The sequence below is a fragment of the Carassius auratus genome, chromosome 14 (genome assembly GCF_003368295.1).
Source record: "Carassius auratus strain Wakin chromosome 14, ASM336829v1, whole genome shotgun sequence".
Classification (NCBI taxonomy): Eukaryota; Metazoa; Chordata; class Actinopteri; order Cypriniformes; family Cyprinidae; genus Carassius; species Carassius auratus.
The window spans coordinates 12,030,094-12,045,568 of NC_039256.1; the positions used below are offsets into that span (position 1 = coordinate 12,030,094).

Below are 15,475 nucleotides of genomic sequence, written 5' to 3' on the forward strand. Positions count from 1 at the left end.
GACATTAAAATGTAATAAAATCAGGTAACATCAGCAGCAGCTGTCACTCTGAATGACCCCATTGCCACCTCTGAAGAGTACAAGTCGACATTCAACATGAAAGTCATCATATTTTTGTGGTTCAAAAAGAAACTAATTTTTAATTATATTAAATATAAAATACTGTTATATTTTTTCTAATAATGTATATGATCATATATTTCCTGATAAGTTTAAAGTTAAAGTAGCAATAAATAAAATATAAGGAACTGATTTATGGCTAATACGGAGACAACTACTTAGAAATGCAGCTATTCTGACCCCACTCTATTTGTATTTATATTTACCAAAATGCATACGTATATTGTAGTTCATATGCACATATATGATATTCAATAATTAATATTATAATTTTCTGTTCATTTGCATATGCAAAAAGACAAATATTATCACTGGACAGCTCCATGTCTCATAGGCAAAGATATAAGAGAGTGAAACATCATAGATTAAGGGAATTATGACAAGCCAGAATAAATACTAATCTACAAAACCTAAATTTATTACTTCATAATGCAACCCAACAGCATGGGTGCTGGCAGACTATGATGTCATAATATCAGACAGAGCAGCTCTGCTCCTGGTTTAGAACCAGACAGGATGGAACAAAGAGAGAGAGTTTGGACTGGTGTTGTCATAGAAACACCTAGAGCTAACACATCCTGTCTAGGACAAAGACAAGGTCAAACTGGAGATGCACTTACTTACTAAATGTCAAAGGTGAAGTCCTAAACAGTGTACATCACAAATACACACATTCAAAATTGCCATTTCATCTTTATAGTTCAGTTGTGTTTGAACCTTTAATGCAAGGAACTTCACAGTAATGACCAATAAAATGACTTATTACTTAGATTTAATTACAGCTTCAACATACAGTTATTAAGATTTTTTTTCTTACACATAACAAAAGAATAATAAACATTAATAAAATAATTAACATATATGAGCAACTATAGCTACTTAGCACATTCTGTCTTTCAGCCAGTCAGCGAGGAACACGGTTTAGTCACCTAATTAATATTCATGAGCGAAGTTTTGAAGTTTTCTGTGGGCAGATTGTTCCTTCTTCTCGAAAGGGTGTCATTGCTTGAATGTGTCTCTGTGAGGTAAAAGCGGAGCTCTAATTCCTGATCTGTAGTCTAGAGAGGGACATGTCTAAATTGCTCATCTCCTCACCTCCGGTTCACGGGCCCTCAGAGAGACGAACTTCGATTTAGAGAAGTGTGTTAGCACCATGGAGACCGTTTCTTCATTAACGTTTGTAATCTGAAAGGACAACCTAATTACCCCTCTCAACTGGGCGATACTCATCTATTGACATTCTGAACTCATTTCCCGGGGAAATTAAAAATGGAAAGGGCGCGGGGGAGATTGCATTCAGGTGTGGCATTTTCAGGGGGAGCCCAATTCCCCCCACAGGCCCGTCTGTTTTCCCGTCCTTAATTAAAATGATATTTAGACGATGGAGTTTTGTGTTTGTTTAGTTAATGAACCAAGTATATTCTCTGTGGGAGTTAAAAGGGAATATAAGAAACTGATTAGCATATGTTAGCATTTGCAATGTTTATTCGGTGCATGAGAGAGAGTGGCCTGAGTCATTTTATTTTCTTTGTGCCGAGAAATGTCTTTTCAAGCGACTATGTAAAGATAAGAGCTGATGAGAATTAATTAAGACAATAGAGCTGTTCAATTTCTAGTCCTTAAACCTGTAAGACACTTTGCATTTTGAACCATGCAGCATTGTATTTATTTATTTATTTTTATTTAGTGGTAAATATTACTTTCACGTATTTGTTTTTTATTCTGCAACAAATGCACAATGTACTTTGTAAATGCATTTTGAAGCACTTTTGTTACTTTAAAAAACAGAAGCTGCTTTTATTTTTAGAGCACAAAATGGTTTCAAAATTCACACCTGAGAATATGACTGTGCAAAATTTATGTTGTATGCCTTAAAAAATGAAACACGAAAGACTGTTGAAGTAGCATTGACCAGAGACCTTCTTTTACCCACAACTGACAAAGGCTGAATACAAGAAAAACGGAATAAAACTGAAACAAAACTGCAACAATACTGAATTAAAAGGCAAAACAATAAATTTCTGATATAACTGGATGCCACTCCTGTGAAAGTGAAAAAATAATAATACTTACCATTTGAAACATTCATTGATACAAACTGCATGTCTTACTGTTTTTACAAGTAAGCAGTATACAGTGTTTATTGCTCAGTATTCATTAAGCAATTGGCTTGTAACATTTTATTATCCTTATGACCTGTAAAAATATTAATCACAGCACTGCAGTTTTATTTCAGAAAAAAAAATATTTAATTTTCATATTTGTATGTACATATTTGGAATGAATGGACTCACATCCTGTTCTCTTGTATGAGGCAGTAATGTGTCTCTTAAGTGCGGATCCAGTCATTCCTACATGAGTAATCATATTGAATCGATGAGCATCCACCTTCTCCTAGCCCATAATTCAGTCTCATCATGACCACTGTATTGATTTATATGCTCACATGGTGTGCAAAAGATGGGTAATAATCACATTTTGGCTGAAATGATTGTCAAAGTAAGAACAGTAGTAAAATATAAAAATAATAATGATATTCAGGACTGTATTAAATCTCAGGCCTGGCCTCTCACTGCTTCTCTAGTGTTAATGACCTTTGACCTTTAGGCCCAGTGTGGCCAAACTAACCAAGCAGATGCAGTTACAAATAATAATAGTACAGATTATGGTGATATAATAGATATGATATAACAGGACCAGCGATTTTCTCAGCTTCACTGGGATCATAAAAAAACTTGCCTCACTCCTATCCAAAGGAACAGAACCTCAGTAGTTAAGTACAATAGGCTCCAATGACAGGACAGACAGTATGTCCTATGAGCAGGCCACAATGATGTACCACAAACACACACTACTGTATATGAGTGAAAGTGCATGTTTGAGTGAGTGTGAGAGGTGACAGACAGACCCATCACAGCATAGCGGCACTGTGACATCATAAAGGTCATCAAGGCCTGTCACGTGTCAAGTAGTCTCAGACTTGCAGCATAAAGTAGGTTTGCTGCTCATTCTGCCTGATTCACATTTAAAGCAAATAAACACTTGTTCTTTTGTTGTTGTTGTTGTTGTTGCTTTTTTTTACATGCCATTTAGTCATGGTTTTATATTAAAAATAGAGTGCAACAGTTGGTTCCAGAAGAAAAAGCTCCATTCATTATCTCCATAGGGGAAATAACAATAACTGATAAATCTTCAAAGACAGACCTATTGTGAATGACAGGCTTGTTAATTGATGTTAAATGGTTTTGTTGAAGCTATTAGTTTGCATTTTTTCAAGTATTTGTGTTTAACATCATAATTCCACGTGAAAAACCCATGATTATGCAGAGAAATCTTTAAATGTAATTAAATGTAATTTAACATTAGATTAATAGTTTTATGATTTTCTGTCAATTTTATTTTTATTATGTAATTCCAAACACTTTATTGATTTTTTTTTTTGTTGTTCGTATACCTTCATTAAAGTTCATAAAGTACATAATTATTATTTCTTTTTTCAATCTTTAAATACTTTTTGGCTCCTAATCTAAGTTTGTAATGTTGTGATTAAATTCATAACTGGTTGGTTAGTTTATGGCTTAAAACTTTTTAATGAAGACTCTTTTTCTTATTCTTTTCTTTTTTATCCTAATGGGAAAAATACTTCTGGAACCAAATCCACTGAGGAAGTGGTCAAGCACTGTTACACTCTATAATCTCTGCAAAACTGTTAAATCAGAAAAAAAAAAAAAAAAAAAAGGTGAGGCATTTTCAGACTTTGTGATAAGAATTTCTGTCCTGCTAAACAAGTTCACCGAGAGAAAACAGTTCTGCTCCTGAATAACTTTCAAAGATTTGAAGCCACGATCCAGGCAAAATATGGCAAATCCAGTTTTGCAGTTGCATTGTATGTGCAATATGCATCAGATGGTCAATGAATGGACTATGACGGGCCATCTGAGGCTGAGACTACATAATGAGTGCTATGCTTTGGTAATAAGTCACTCTTTTTGTTCATCATCACAACATAGGTCCTTTTGTCTTATTTCATTCATTATATAAGTCATTGTTGATGACCTCTGCCCCCGTGTCGTCATGCGGGTCGTAGCTGCTAGGAGAGATGAACCTACGCTTCTTGCCGAAGGTGGAGAATGAGTTGTGGACATCGAGCTCACTGCGGTAGCTGGGCCGCAGGGTGCAGAAGCCGGACGGTGTGCCGGGGATGTAGACGTTGTGCTGGTAGTCCGGCGGGGGGTGTGAGTGGACCTGTGCCGTGGGCTGCTGCTGCTGCAGGTGGTGGGTGGGGTTGTGTTGGGGCGTGTAGTGAGGAGTCCAGGCCCTCTGAGAAACACTACCGGCTGGAGAATGCATCCGGTACTCTGAAAGGGTTAAAAAGAGAGGGAGAGAAAGAGTAGAAGTTCTTTAGATTAAATAATTAAAAATGTTTAATGTTTAAAATAATTGTGCTCACCAAAGATGCATTTATCTGATCAAGAATACAGTAAAAATTATATACTTTATATTTTGAAATATTTCTACAATTTAAAATTACTATTTCGTATTGCAATATATTTCAAAATGTTATTTATTTCTGTGACGCAAAACTGCATTTTCTGCATCATTACACTTTTTCCAGGATTCTTTGATGAAGAGAAAGTTCAAAAGAACAGCATTTGTTTGAATATAAATCTTTTACAATATTATACATTGTAAATTTCTTTACCGTCACTCTTGTTCAGCTTAATTTGTTTTTGCTAAATGAAAGTATTTTTATTATTAATTATGTTTATACTCAAAACATTTGAATGGTCTCTGGCTACTAAAGAAATATTAAGCAGCACAACTGTTTTCAACATTAATAATAATCAGAAATTTTTTTGAGCAGCAAATCAGCATATTAGAATGATTTCTGAAGGATCATGTGACACTGAAGTAATGATGCTGAAAATTCAGCTTTGCATCACAGGAATAAAATACGTTTTAAAATATATTCAAAAGAAAAGAGCTATTTAAATTGTTATACAATATAAAAATATTACTGTTTTACTGTATTTATGATCAAATATTTGCAGCTTTACTGAGCATAAAAGTCTACTTTGAAAATATATATTTTTAAATCTTCAGAATTTGAAACTATTGACTGAAACTGAAACACATTCGGAGATGAATAATCTCTTCAAGTAATGTCTTATTTACCAACAAATTGAACTAGGCCAAATTAATATATGTTTCACTATTGCACAGAAATAAAAGACATTCAAAGTCTGGACCTTGAATCTGAACATTAATCACATATTAAAAATCTGTAATTTTCTGTAGTAGTGCCTAATAACACCCATGTTTTTTTTTACATCTATAATTTAAATCTTTTTAACAGGCCGATAAAATGAACCAACACTTTTTCTTTGTTGATTATCCTGTTTCACTTAGAAATATGTCAGATAATTTGAATACTGTTTCATATTGATTGTTAAATGCCAAAAAAAAAAAAAAAAAGAATAATTATTATATATATTTATAATAATTACTAATAATAATTTGATTATATTGATAAAATCAAATAAGCAGTATCAAATAATGGGACATAAAGTATAGTTGTACCTCTCGAGCGGGTTCCCCAGGTCCAGTACTGTCCGGCAGCCATTTGACCCACATAATTCTCTGGTTCGGCCTGCATGGCTTTACGCATCAGAGTGCCATCCATGTTCATAGAGTTGCAACTGCAAACAGATGATGGGAAATTAGGCCAATCTGAGACAATGTAAGGATATATTTTGATACTCCAGATTTCATGCATGAAAGATCATTGTCTGCCAGGTTTTGTCATTAAAAAGGAACTAGGTACTATTAATACACTTCTTTTTTCTTTTTTTTCTTTTTTTTAAGGTTTTGACTTCTAGCATTTACATTTATGCATATGACTAGCATGCAATCCCTGGAATTCAACACAAGACCATAGCACTGTTAGCACCATGTGCTTCTGTTCGAGCTACAGAAACAATGTAGACTATATATATAGTCTAACACTGCAGACTATAGTCTATCCTTATTTAGAGATTTTAGAGTAAATATGTGCTTTACCTTTTCAGAGAGGAAGTTTGATTTTTGGTGAGGGCCCAGTCAGTGTTTGCTTGTTTCAACTGCAACACAGAACAATAATAATTAAATAATTAAAATAAAAAAATAACTGATTATAACACATATGTAGGATAAATGTTTATTTATCTTTTCGATCTTTTTCGAAAGTTTTAAGAGTAACAGAATGCTAGAGACATCCTCAGGCATGAAAGTAATCTTGTACGCCTCCCTGTGGCCAAAAGTGTGGTTCGCACATCATTTCTTTGGTAGCTGTGGTGCCTTGAGCAATGACTAGTGTCAGGGTCTTCTCTTTCATCCTCAAAGATGCTGCGGGGGTGGAGGAGGAGGAGGAGGAGGAGAATGGGGGTGTTATTTATTCCATGTCAAAGGGAGAGAAAGTAGGGATTCCACGCTCTATTAATTCGCTTGGAGACTTTTATAAGAAGAGCACCATGTAAGCTTATTATTAGAACCGTTCTTCAAAATACATTCTGTAGATAATTAGAACACCGACACACGATTTTAATCTTCAAAGGAAACCGCGGCGGGCAGGAAATTAATTTCGAAAACCCATTTAACTGTCCGATGAATTCAGTTTAATTTAATTTCTCGTTTTATTTTAGAACTCTCTTGCGTTTGCATTTTCCGCTACAGCTCTGCTGAATTTATGCAAAAGATTTCCAGTTTTAATATATTCCCAGAAGAAATCCTTTAAGTAGCCCTGACTGCACGCAAAAGTTGTACATTTGTTTGAGGTTTTGTATACCCTTAAGGGCAGAATTTGTCCAAAATGTGTTGGCCAGTGAGGAAAATCAGGGGTATAAAAGAGGACTTCACATCTATTCTATATGAGACCTAAGGGCGACAGATTCTATGAACATTACAGTTCGCAGTTCCCTCAGTGGACGAGTTTATTCTTCAGCGGCGGTAAGAAGTTCACTGACCCAAGGCAAGGTCACACCTGGCTCTCCAACAGGTCACCCTGACAACTGAATGATAACCAAAGTGAGCACGTTTACATTTTACAGCCTGACGTTTCCACCTAGTGGATGTTAACAGAACACGCGCGCGCACAAACACACACACACACACACACACACACACAGTTTCTCCCTCGTTCTATGAGGGCAAAGTGGCAGAATCTACAGGCGCGACACGTCTCCATCGGCTCCTGCTCGCTCCCTAATGCTTTCATTTCCCCAGCCCCATTATGGAAGAAACCAGTCCGCGTCCTTGTGCCATTGTGTACTGGATAATTAGCTTGTGTATGTGTGTGCGCGCCCTTGATATACAGTTGACAAAGAGTGTCTGTGCCTAAATGCAATAGCAAACTGAAAAGCTTCTGGTTAGAAGGTTAGAGACAGACCACGTTGATATATTAAGCTGACCACATTAACAACACAGAAGCATAAAAACATTTAATGTTTTGTTTTGCAACATTTTAAATATATATATATATATATATATATATATATATATATATATATATATATATATATATATATATATATATATATATAGAAATAGAGAGGGGGATAGCATGCGCACATAAACAGAAGAACTTGAGACAGTAATAAAAGACGCACGTTGTCCTCGGTTTCTCTGGTAAATGCTGCTGTCTAGAGGCGCAAGTTCACTCTCAATCAAGGTCACTGATTGACTGAGAAGTATTAAATATTTATTGTCAAACAATTAGCGCCCTGCAGTTTTGCTTTTGTGTATTTATTGATAATCGATAGCCAAATCACTTTGTTCAAACACATAGTTCACACTTATGTGCACAAGTGTTACCCTTCACCAAAATGACTCAAACATAAATATCGCCTGACCAACTGAATGAAGCAAGTGTTTACGAAAGAGGGTGAATGCAGTTTTACCTCGTTCGGTGTAGTCGCTCCGTTGTTCACGGAAGAGCAGCGGCTCTGTGAGCTCAGCGCCAGGTTATCCGCTCCTCTCGCTGCGTTATTTCTCGGTGTGCCGGGACTGCAAGGCTTGAGAAACATAAAGTCGCTCTTTGCAGATTCGGGCGTCAAACACACTTTGTAGCAGTAAGCTTGAGAGAGATTTCCAGGATTGCTGTTTACCTCCACGCAGTTCGTGGGCACTTTGGCGCCGGTGGAGATCTGCAGGTTGAGATTAGACTTTTTGAACACCTCGGCGGGCGGCTCCGTTTCAAAGCTGCAGCAAGCGGCACCGAGCGAGGAGAGCGCGTAACCGCCGAGGGAGTCGCGGTCTTTGTAGCACTTCACGGCCGCCAGGACGATGATGGCCACGAGGAAGATGAGCGAGACGGTGCTCAGTGACACGATTAAATAGAGCGCGAGGTTAGACGGGGGCTGGGGGCTGAGCGAGAGGTCACCGAAGTCGGACAGCGACTCCGGCATAGAGTCCACCACCGACAGAATGATGGACACGGTGGCCGAGAGCGGCGGCTGCCCGTTGTCCTTGACAAGTATGACGAGTCTTTGCCTGATGGCATCTTTGTCTACAAAGCGACGGATCGTCCTGACCTCTCCGGTGTATAGAGCCACGCTGAACAGCCCGGGATCCGTCGCTTGCAGCATCTGATATGACAGGCGAGAGTTTTGCCCCGCGTCCGCGTCGAGCGCTGTGATTTTAGCCACAAGGTACCCAGCGTCCACCGACCTGGGCACCATTTCAGTAGCAACAGAGCCGTTTCTGGGCAGCGGGGACAGGATGACAGGCGCGTTGTCATTCTGATCCAAAATGAACACGTTGACGGTCACGTTGCTGCTGAGCGGAGGGAAACCGGCGTCCTGCGCCTGGACGCGGATCTGAAAGTTCCGGAGCTGCTCGTAATCGAAAGAGCGCAGTGCGTAGGTGTTTCCGTTATCAGAATTGATGGAGACATAAGTGGACACCGGCATGCCCTGGATCTGACCGTCAAGGATGGAGTAGGACAAATACGCGTTCTGATTAGAGTCCGGATCGAATGCGGTCACCGAGCAAATGGAAGCGCCCGGGGCGTTATTCTCAGTCACATATACAGTGTACGAGGGCTGAATGAAGCGCGGCGGGTTGTCGTTAATGTCAGACACTTGAACCAGAATCGTCTTCTTGGTGGACAGCGGAGGCGAGCCAAGATCTCGCGCCGTGAGGGTGATGTTGTACTCCGAGACAGACTCTCTGTCGAGAAACTCGCTGGTCACGAGTGTGTAATAGTTTTTAAAAGAGGAATGCAGCTGGAACGGCACATTTCCGGGGATCTGGCAATCCACAGCTCCGTTCTCTCCGGAGTCGCGGTCCATTACACTGATCACAGCTATCACCGTTCCCGGAGGCGCGTCCTCCTGAACAGGTGTTGACACAGAGGTTAATATGACCTCGGGCGCGTTGTCGTTCACGTCTAGAATATCGACCAGCACTTTGCAATGCACGGCCACGGCTGAGGGACCCTTGTCTTTCGCCTGCACGTAGAGCTCGTACACGCTGGCCCTCTCGTAGTCCACGATTCCCTTCACCCGGATCTCACCCGTGTGAGAATCCACGCTGAACAGCTCGCGCACCTTCAGAGGTGCGTGCCCGCTGAACGAATAGGTGATCTCGCCGTTTGCGCCTTCATCCAGGTCCGTGGCGTTCAGTTTGAGCACGAGCGTGCCTCTAGGCGCGTTCTCCACCAAGCTGACCCGGTATACGGAGCGGTCGAACACCGGCACGTTGTCATTCGCGTCCAGCACAGTTACCGTGATCTGTGCCGTGCCCGAGCGCAACGGGGAACCACCGTCCACGGCCGTGAGCACCATCTCATGTGTCTTCTGCTGCTCTCGGTCCAACGGCGACTGCAGAACGAGTTCTGCAAACTTGCTGCCGTCGTTACGCGTCTGAATGTCTAGCACAAAATGTTGATTGGCGCTCAGCAAGTACGAGCGGAGAGAGTTCGAGCCCACATCCAGGTCCTGCGCGCTCTCCAGTGGGAACCGGGAGCCCGGCGCAGCAGACTCTGTGATCTCCAGATTAAACTCGCTCCACGGGAAACTGGGAGCGTTATCATTCACGTCCAAGATCTCCACTTCTACCCGATACAGTTCCAAAGGGTTCTCGATGACCACCTGCAAGTGTAAGAAACAAACGGGACTTTGTTCACACAGCTCCTCGCGGTCGATCTTCTCGTTCACAAACAGAATTCCGTTCTCCAAATTCACTTCTAAATATTGTTTTCTAGCCCCGGATACAATCCGGAATCTCCGTGAGGACAATTTGGCCACGTCCAAGCCCAAGTCCTCTGCGATATTTCCAACGAAAGCCCCGTGCTCCAACTCCTCGGGAACTGAATAGCGAATCTGCGCCAAAACCCGGTCCAGTGCGCACGCACACAGGAGTAGACACACAACCTGCCCTGTCAACGTCCATCGCCTCCTGTGAAGCCTCCAGTCCATCTTCAGAAAAATCTGATCTTTTTAGCTGCTTTGGCAGAGAAGACTCATGTTCAGATGTGAAAGATTCAAAGTTTTTGGAAAACAATTTAGGTACACAAAACACACTTACATTCTTATCCAAAGTGGAATAAAAATAATTGAAAAAGTGCATGTGTTGATTTACAACAGAGATTGAAATTCGCAGCAAACTTGAAGCCTCTTGGATTGTGTCCCTCTTTGCGCGCAGCTCAGACAGTGTGTGAGCAGGAGGTGCGAGCGCTTTGATTTTCCAGTGGGTTAGACGCTTTGAGGAGTGTGTGAGACGAGAGAGGGAGGTGATGGGGGGGGGGGGGGGGGGGGGTGAAATCGTATTGGCGGACGGCGACTTGAAGCACGGAGCATAATCACAGTGGAGACGAGTTTAACTCGCAAGCTACCGGGCGCGAGTAATCGCTCTGAAATAAACGAGACAGTAAATCAACGAATTCATACCTAATTTCTCATAAGGAAATGTAACTTTCTATTTCTGAAAAGCACCCGTCCATAGTTTGTAATTCTAAAACAGCGACCTTCTTAATAGGGTTTTTTTTTTTTTTTTTTTTTTTTTTTTTTGAACGCAAGCCAGTAAATAAATACACGAATAAAAGAATACGTATAGGATTTGTGACCAGATAGTCTTGTCAATTCTTGTAAGAAGCAGCTATACTAATACCGACATATTTTCACATATGTTCGTATGCAACAAACCAGATCGAGTGACTTATAAGATTATGGATTGTGGAAGTTATTGTTTTGATGGGACAAATCCGAATCGTGTCTTTAGAAAGAGTAACACATGTTCGCCCAAAATTAATCTTTAATTTTCATGGATAATCCTCACCAGTCGATGATGCGCGCTCCCCGCGAGCATCCTCAGAGGAATGTTCTAATTACGAACGCGCACAGCTCTCTCTCTCTCTCTCTCTCTCTCTCTCTCCCTCCCTCATAGCAGGTCTACACACACACACACACACATTATTGGAGATTGCCGTTTACTTTGGGCACATCTTGAGGGATGGAGGAACAATCCTGTTGGACGAAAAAGGTCAGATTAGACTAGACCAGGTGAATAGCACCTTGACCAGGCCATCATAAACTAACTGAGAACAGCAAACCACTTATTTCTGTCTTACTTTCTTTCTTTCTTTCTTTTTTCGACATCTCGGCCTCCTCTGACCCATCTTATCTCTACAGAGAGGTGAAATCCTCCACCCAGGTTTAAATAACCGCAGAATACAATCTGCTGTCAGACTTAACCTCCAGCAGATGTTAAAGCTCCAGCAGAAATGATTACATTTGGAAAAAAACAGGAGTTCCTCCGCTCTCGACTTCTTTTTAATTAACGGAGAGACGGATTAGTGCTCGGCTATCCGGGATCAGCCGTTCTTCAACAGAAGAATACAAATGTTTTTGGATAAATAATCCCCGGCGCATTTCACGGTGCCCGTCCCATTAACATGCATTACACGAGCCCTTAAGCCCCGTTTCATCCGCCGGCTTATTGTCCACGGGGCACGAGAGTGCCATTACTTTCACCACAAGCTCCATTTAAACTCACTCACGGTAACCTTGCACAACCCCTGTCTGTCTCTGTTGAATACTTTAGTAAGATGACAGACAGACGAAAAGAAATGATGAGAGAGAAAGATATGGCCTTTGTAGGCTACATCTTACATCAATATAGAGAATAAAAAACGCAGGGACTGAAAAGGATGAAATCACATTAACAAAAGACTCCAGAATCTAGTAATATATGAGTCTAGACTGTGTCGACAGTGTTGTAGGGAGATTTCAACCATTTCAGTCTACTTTAAAAATAATACATTTAAGATAAATAAATAGCTGATAAATGAAGCTGTGTAAATAGGTCGTCAGTAAAATGTCTAAAATAAATTTGGGAAATTCAAGTATTATAATTAAACCTCTTTTTTCTATTCAGTTGTTTGGACTTTCAAAAATGATCTTTGAGCTCCATCTGCTGTTCATCTCGGGGTGTTACAACAACGAGAAGTGGAAATGTAAGGCTAAGTCTGCATTCTAAACATCTAAAATACGTCAACCTACCAAAATGAGCAAGTTATCGTGGCACCAAACATGAAAACGTTGGACAGAGCCCGAGGTTCGATCCCGGTCAGCGGTTTCCCGGCTGCCCGGAGAAAGGGATTTGGTAACAATCGGAAGTAACCACTGAGCTAAACCAACGCAAACATTTCCTGTGAAAACTTCTTTAAATAGTAAGTAGTTTAACAGCTTATTACAAATTCACAGCAAATGTGCAAAAGGAAACATTAAATAGCAAGCCAATCTATGATAAATACATTTTAAAGTTTTTGTTTGGAACATGTAAAGCACAACAGTTTACTTGTTTGGAGTTTGGAGTTTCAAACGTGATTTTTGAGCTCCATCTGCTGTTCATCTCGAGGTGTGACAACAACGAATTTCAAGTGTGCTTTTTTTTCAGATATAGGTTAAAATAGCAACAGATTCATATTATGGCAATAAAAATAGCCTATCCCCTGTCTTACATTTAGATTTTACCTCAATTTAGATCACAATGAGAACCTGTCAAGAATCACACTATAGCTACGATTGGTCAGCATTTTAAACATCTAAAATACAACAGCTTGCACTGATTTGACATATGAACAACTGGTTTCCCGACAACACAGTTCAAAACTTGTGTGTATAACTAGACTTCTGAACCTTATTATAGATTTTGTGACAACTAGCCCCGATCTGGCCTACAGTGTGAGATTATTGTAACATTTAAACCTAATAATGTCACTAATAACTCTGTACAGTAAGAGCTATTCATAGTTTTACTCTTCTTGCATATAATAACATGTAATAAAAAATGGCCAACAGTTTTCTAGTACACAGCATGACATTGACCCTTCGATCCGTGCGGTCAAAAATATTTGAAATTAGTGAACAGAAAAGTAAGATTTAAACTGCACAAAAAAAAAAAAAAAAAAACACACAAAACGCTGGACAGAGCCCGTGGTTCGATCTCTGGCCGTCGGTAACCGTCAGCCGTGAGCTAGTTTTTGCTTGAGGAAGTAACCACTGAGCTAAACCAACGCGAGAAAACCTGGACTAAACAGGTACTTTAACTAGAATCACTGAACACACGGAAGTCCAGCACGAACAGAAAATGAAACTACGAAACTGAAGGCAGGAAGCATATTACAATAAAACAACAAGACCCATCAAAACCCATGGTAATAACTCAGATGATTAGCTATATTTTAAAACCTATACAGGTTTTAATAAAACTTCTGTTTTAATACGATAGATGCGCACAGGGCACAGTACACGGTCTCGGTGCGCCATCTAGTGGACATTACAGCTTAATAAAACATTTTTAATGTAGAAAATAAGAAAGTACTACATATTTCAGTAGAAAAAAATATATTCCTAAATATTATTACAATTCTAAATAGCTTCTTTTCAATTTGAATATATTTTAAAATGTAATTTATTCCTGTTAAGCAAATATAAATTTTCAGCATTATTTCTTCAGTCTTCAGTGTCACATGATCACATGAAATCATTTCTAATATGCTTATTTGCTACTCAAACATATCTGATTATTATGAGTCTTGAAGCAGTTGTGTGGCTTGCCATGCCAATCAGCTAATCAACTCAAAACACTTGCAAAGGTTTCCTGAGCGTTCAAAAAGGTCTCTCAGTTTGGTTCACTAGGCTACACAATAATGGGGAACACTGCTGATCTGACAGTTGTCCAGAAGACAATCATTGACATCGTTCACAAGGGGAGTAAGCCACAAACATTAATTGCCAAAGAAGCTGGCTGTTCACAGAGTGCTGTATTCAAGCATGTTAATAGAGAGTTGAGTGGAAGGAAAAAGTGTGGAAGAAAAAGATGCACAACCAACCGAGAGATCCGCATTCTTCTGAGGATTGTCAAGCAAAATTGATTCAAGAATTTGAGTGAACTTCACAAGGAATGGACCGAGGCTGGTTTCAAAGCATCAAGAGCCACCAGAAGTGTCAAGGAATTTGGCTACAGTTGTCGTATTCCTCTTGTTAAGCCATTCCTGAACCACAGAAATCGTCAGAGGCATCTTACCTGGGCTAATAAGAAGAAGAACTGGACTGTTTACCGGCCAGCAAACTCACCAGACCTGAACCCCAGAGAGAATCTATGGGGTATTGTCAAGAGAAAAATGAGAAACAAGAGACCAAACAAAGCAGATGAGCTGAAGGTCACTGTCAAAGAAACCTGGGCTTCCATACCACCTCAGCAGCGCCACAAACTGATCACTTCCATGCCATGCTGAACTGAGGCAGTAATTAAAGCAAAAGGAGCCCCTACCAAGTATTGAGTACATGTACAGTAAATGAACATACTTTCCAGAAGGCAAACAATTCACAAAAAAAAAAAAAAAAAAAAAGTTTTTATTGGTCTTATGACATATTCTAATCTGTTGAGATAGTGAATCGGTGGGTTTTTGTTAAATGTGAGCCAAAATCATCAAAATTAAAAGAAAAACTACTTCAGTCTGTGTACACTGAATTTATTTAATTCACCAGTTTCACAATGCGAGTTGAATTACGGAAATAAATGAACTTTTCCACGACATTCTAATTTATTGAGATGCACCTGCATATATTCTATATTTTTTTCAAGTTTATATATATATATATATATATATATATATATATATATATATAGATATATAAATATATGGCTTTTAATGTAAATTCATCAATGTAAACATTGTTACAGTGTAAAAGTCCTGCACTAAAGACTTGTAGAGAAGAAAGAAAACCTGTGCAGCATTTAACACTTTATATTTTGTTATCATATGCAAATGCTTTCATGCATTTTAAAATGTAATTCAAATATGCACATAATT

The 15,475-nt window shown here is 39.5% G+C and overlaps 1 protein-coding gene across 1 annotated transcript; it reads right to left on the minus strand.

Annotated features, from left to right (window-relative positions):
- Nucleotides 1–2,350: 2,350 nt before the first annotated feature.
- LOC113113636 (protocadherin beta-15) lies at nucleotides 2,351–10,838 on the minus strand. The gene is made up of 5 exons (XM_026279997.1): nucleotides 10,684–10,838; nucleotides 8,055–10,599; nucleotides 6,181–6,239; nucleotides 5,701–5,819; nucleotides 2,351–4,478 (listed from the first exon to the last, which is right to left on the minus strand). The coding sequence occupies exons 2-5, from the start codon at nucleotides 10,572–10,574 to the stop codon at nucleotides 4,147–4,149; spliced, it is 3,030 nt and encodes a 1,009-aa protein (XP_026135782.1). The 5' UTR covers nucleotides 10,575–10,599; nucleotides 10,684–10,838; the 3' UTR covers nucleotides 2,351–4,146.
- Between the last annotated feature and the right edge of the window lie 4,637 nt (nucleotides 10,839–15,475).

Bases quoted from the DNA above. Each gene is read 5' to 3' on its own strand.
- LOC113113636 (XM_026279997.1), bottom strand. From the start codon at position 10,574: ATGGACTGGAGGCTTCACAGGAGGCGATGGACGTTGACAGGGCAGGTT. The intron at 6,240-8,054 runs GTAAAACTGCAT...TCTGTGTTGCAG, and splicing joins GAGCGACTACACCGAACGAG to TTGAAACAAGCAAACACTGA. The intron at 4,479-5,700 runs GTACAACTATAC...TAACCCTTTCAG, and splicing joins CTGGGGAACCCGCTCGAGAG to AGTACCGGATGCATTCTCCA.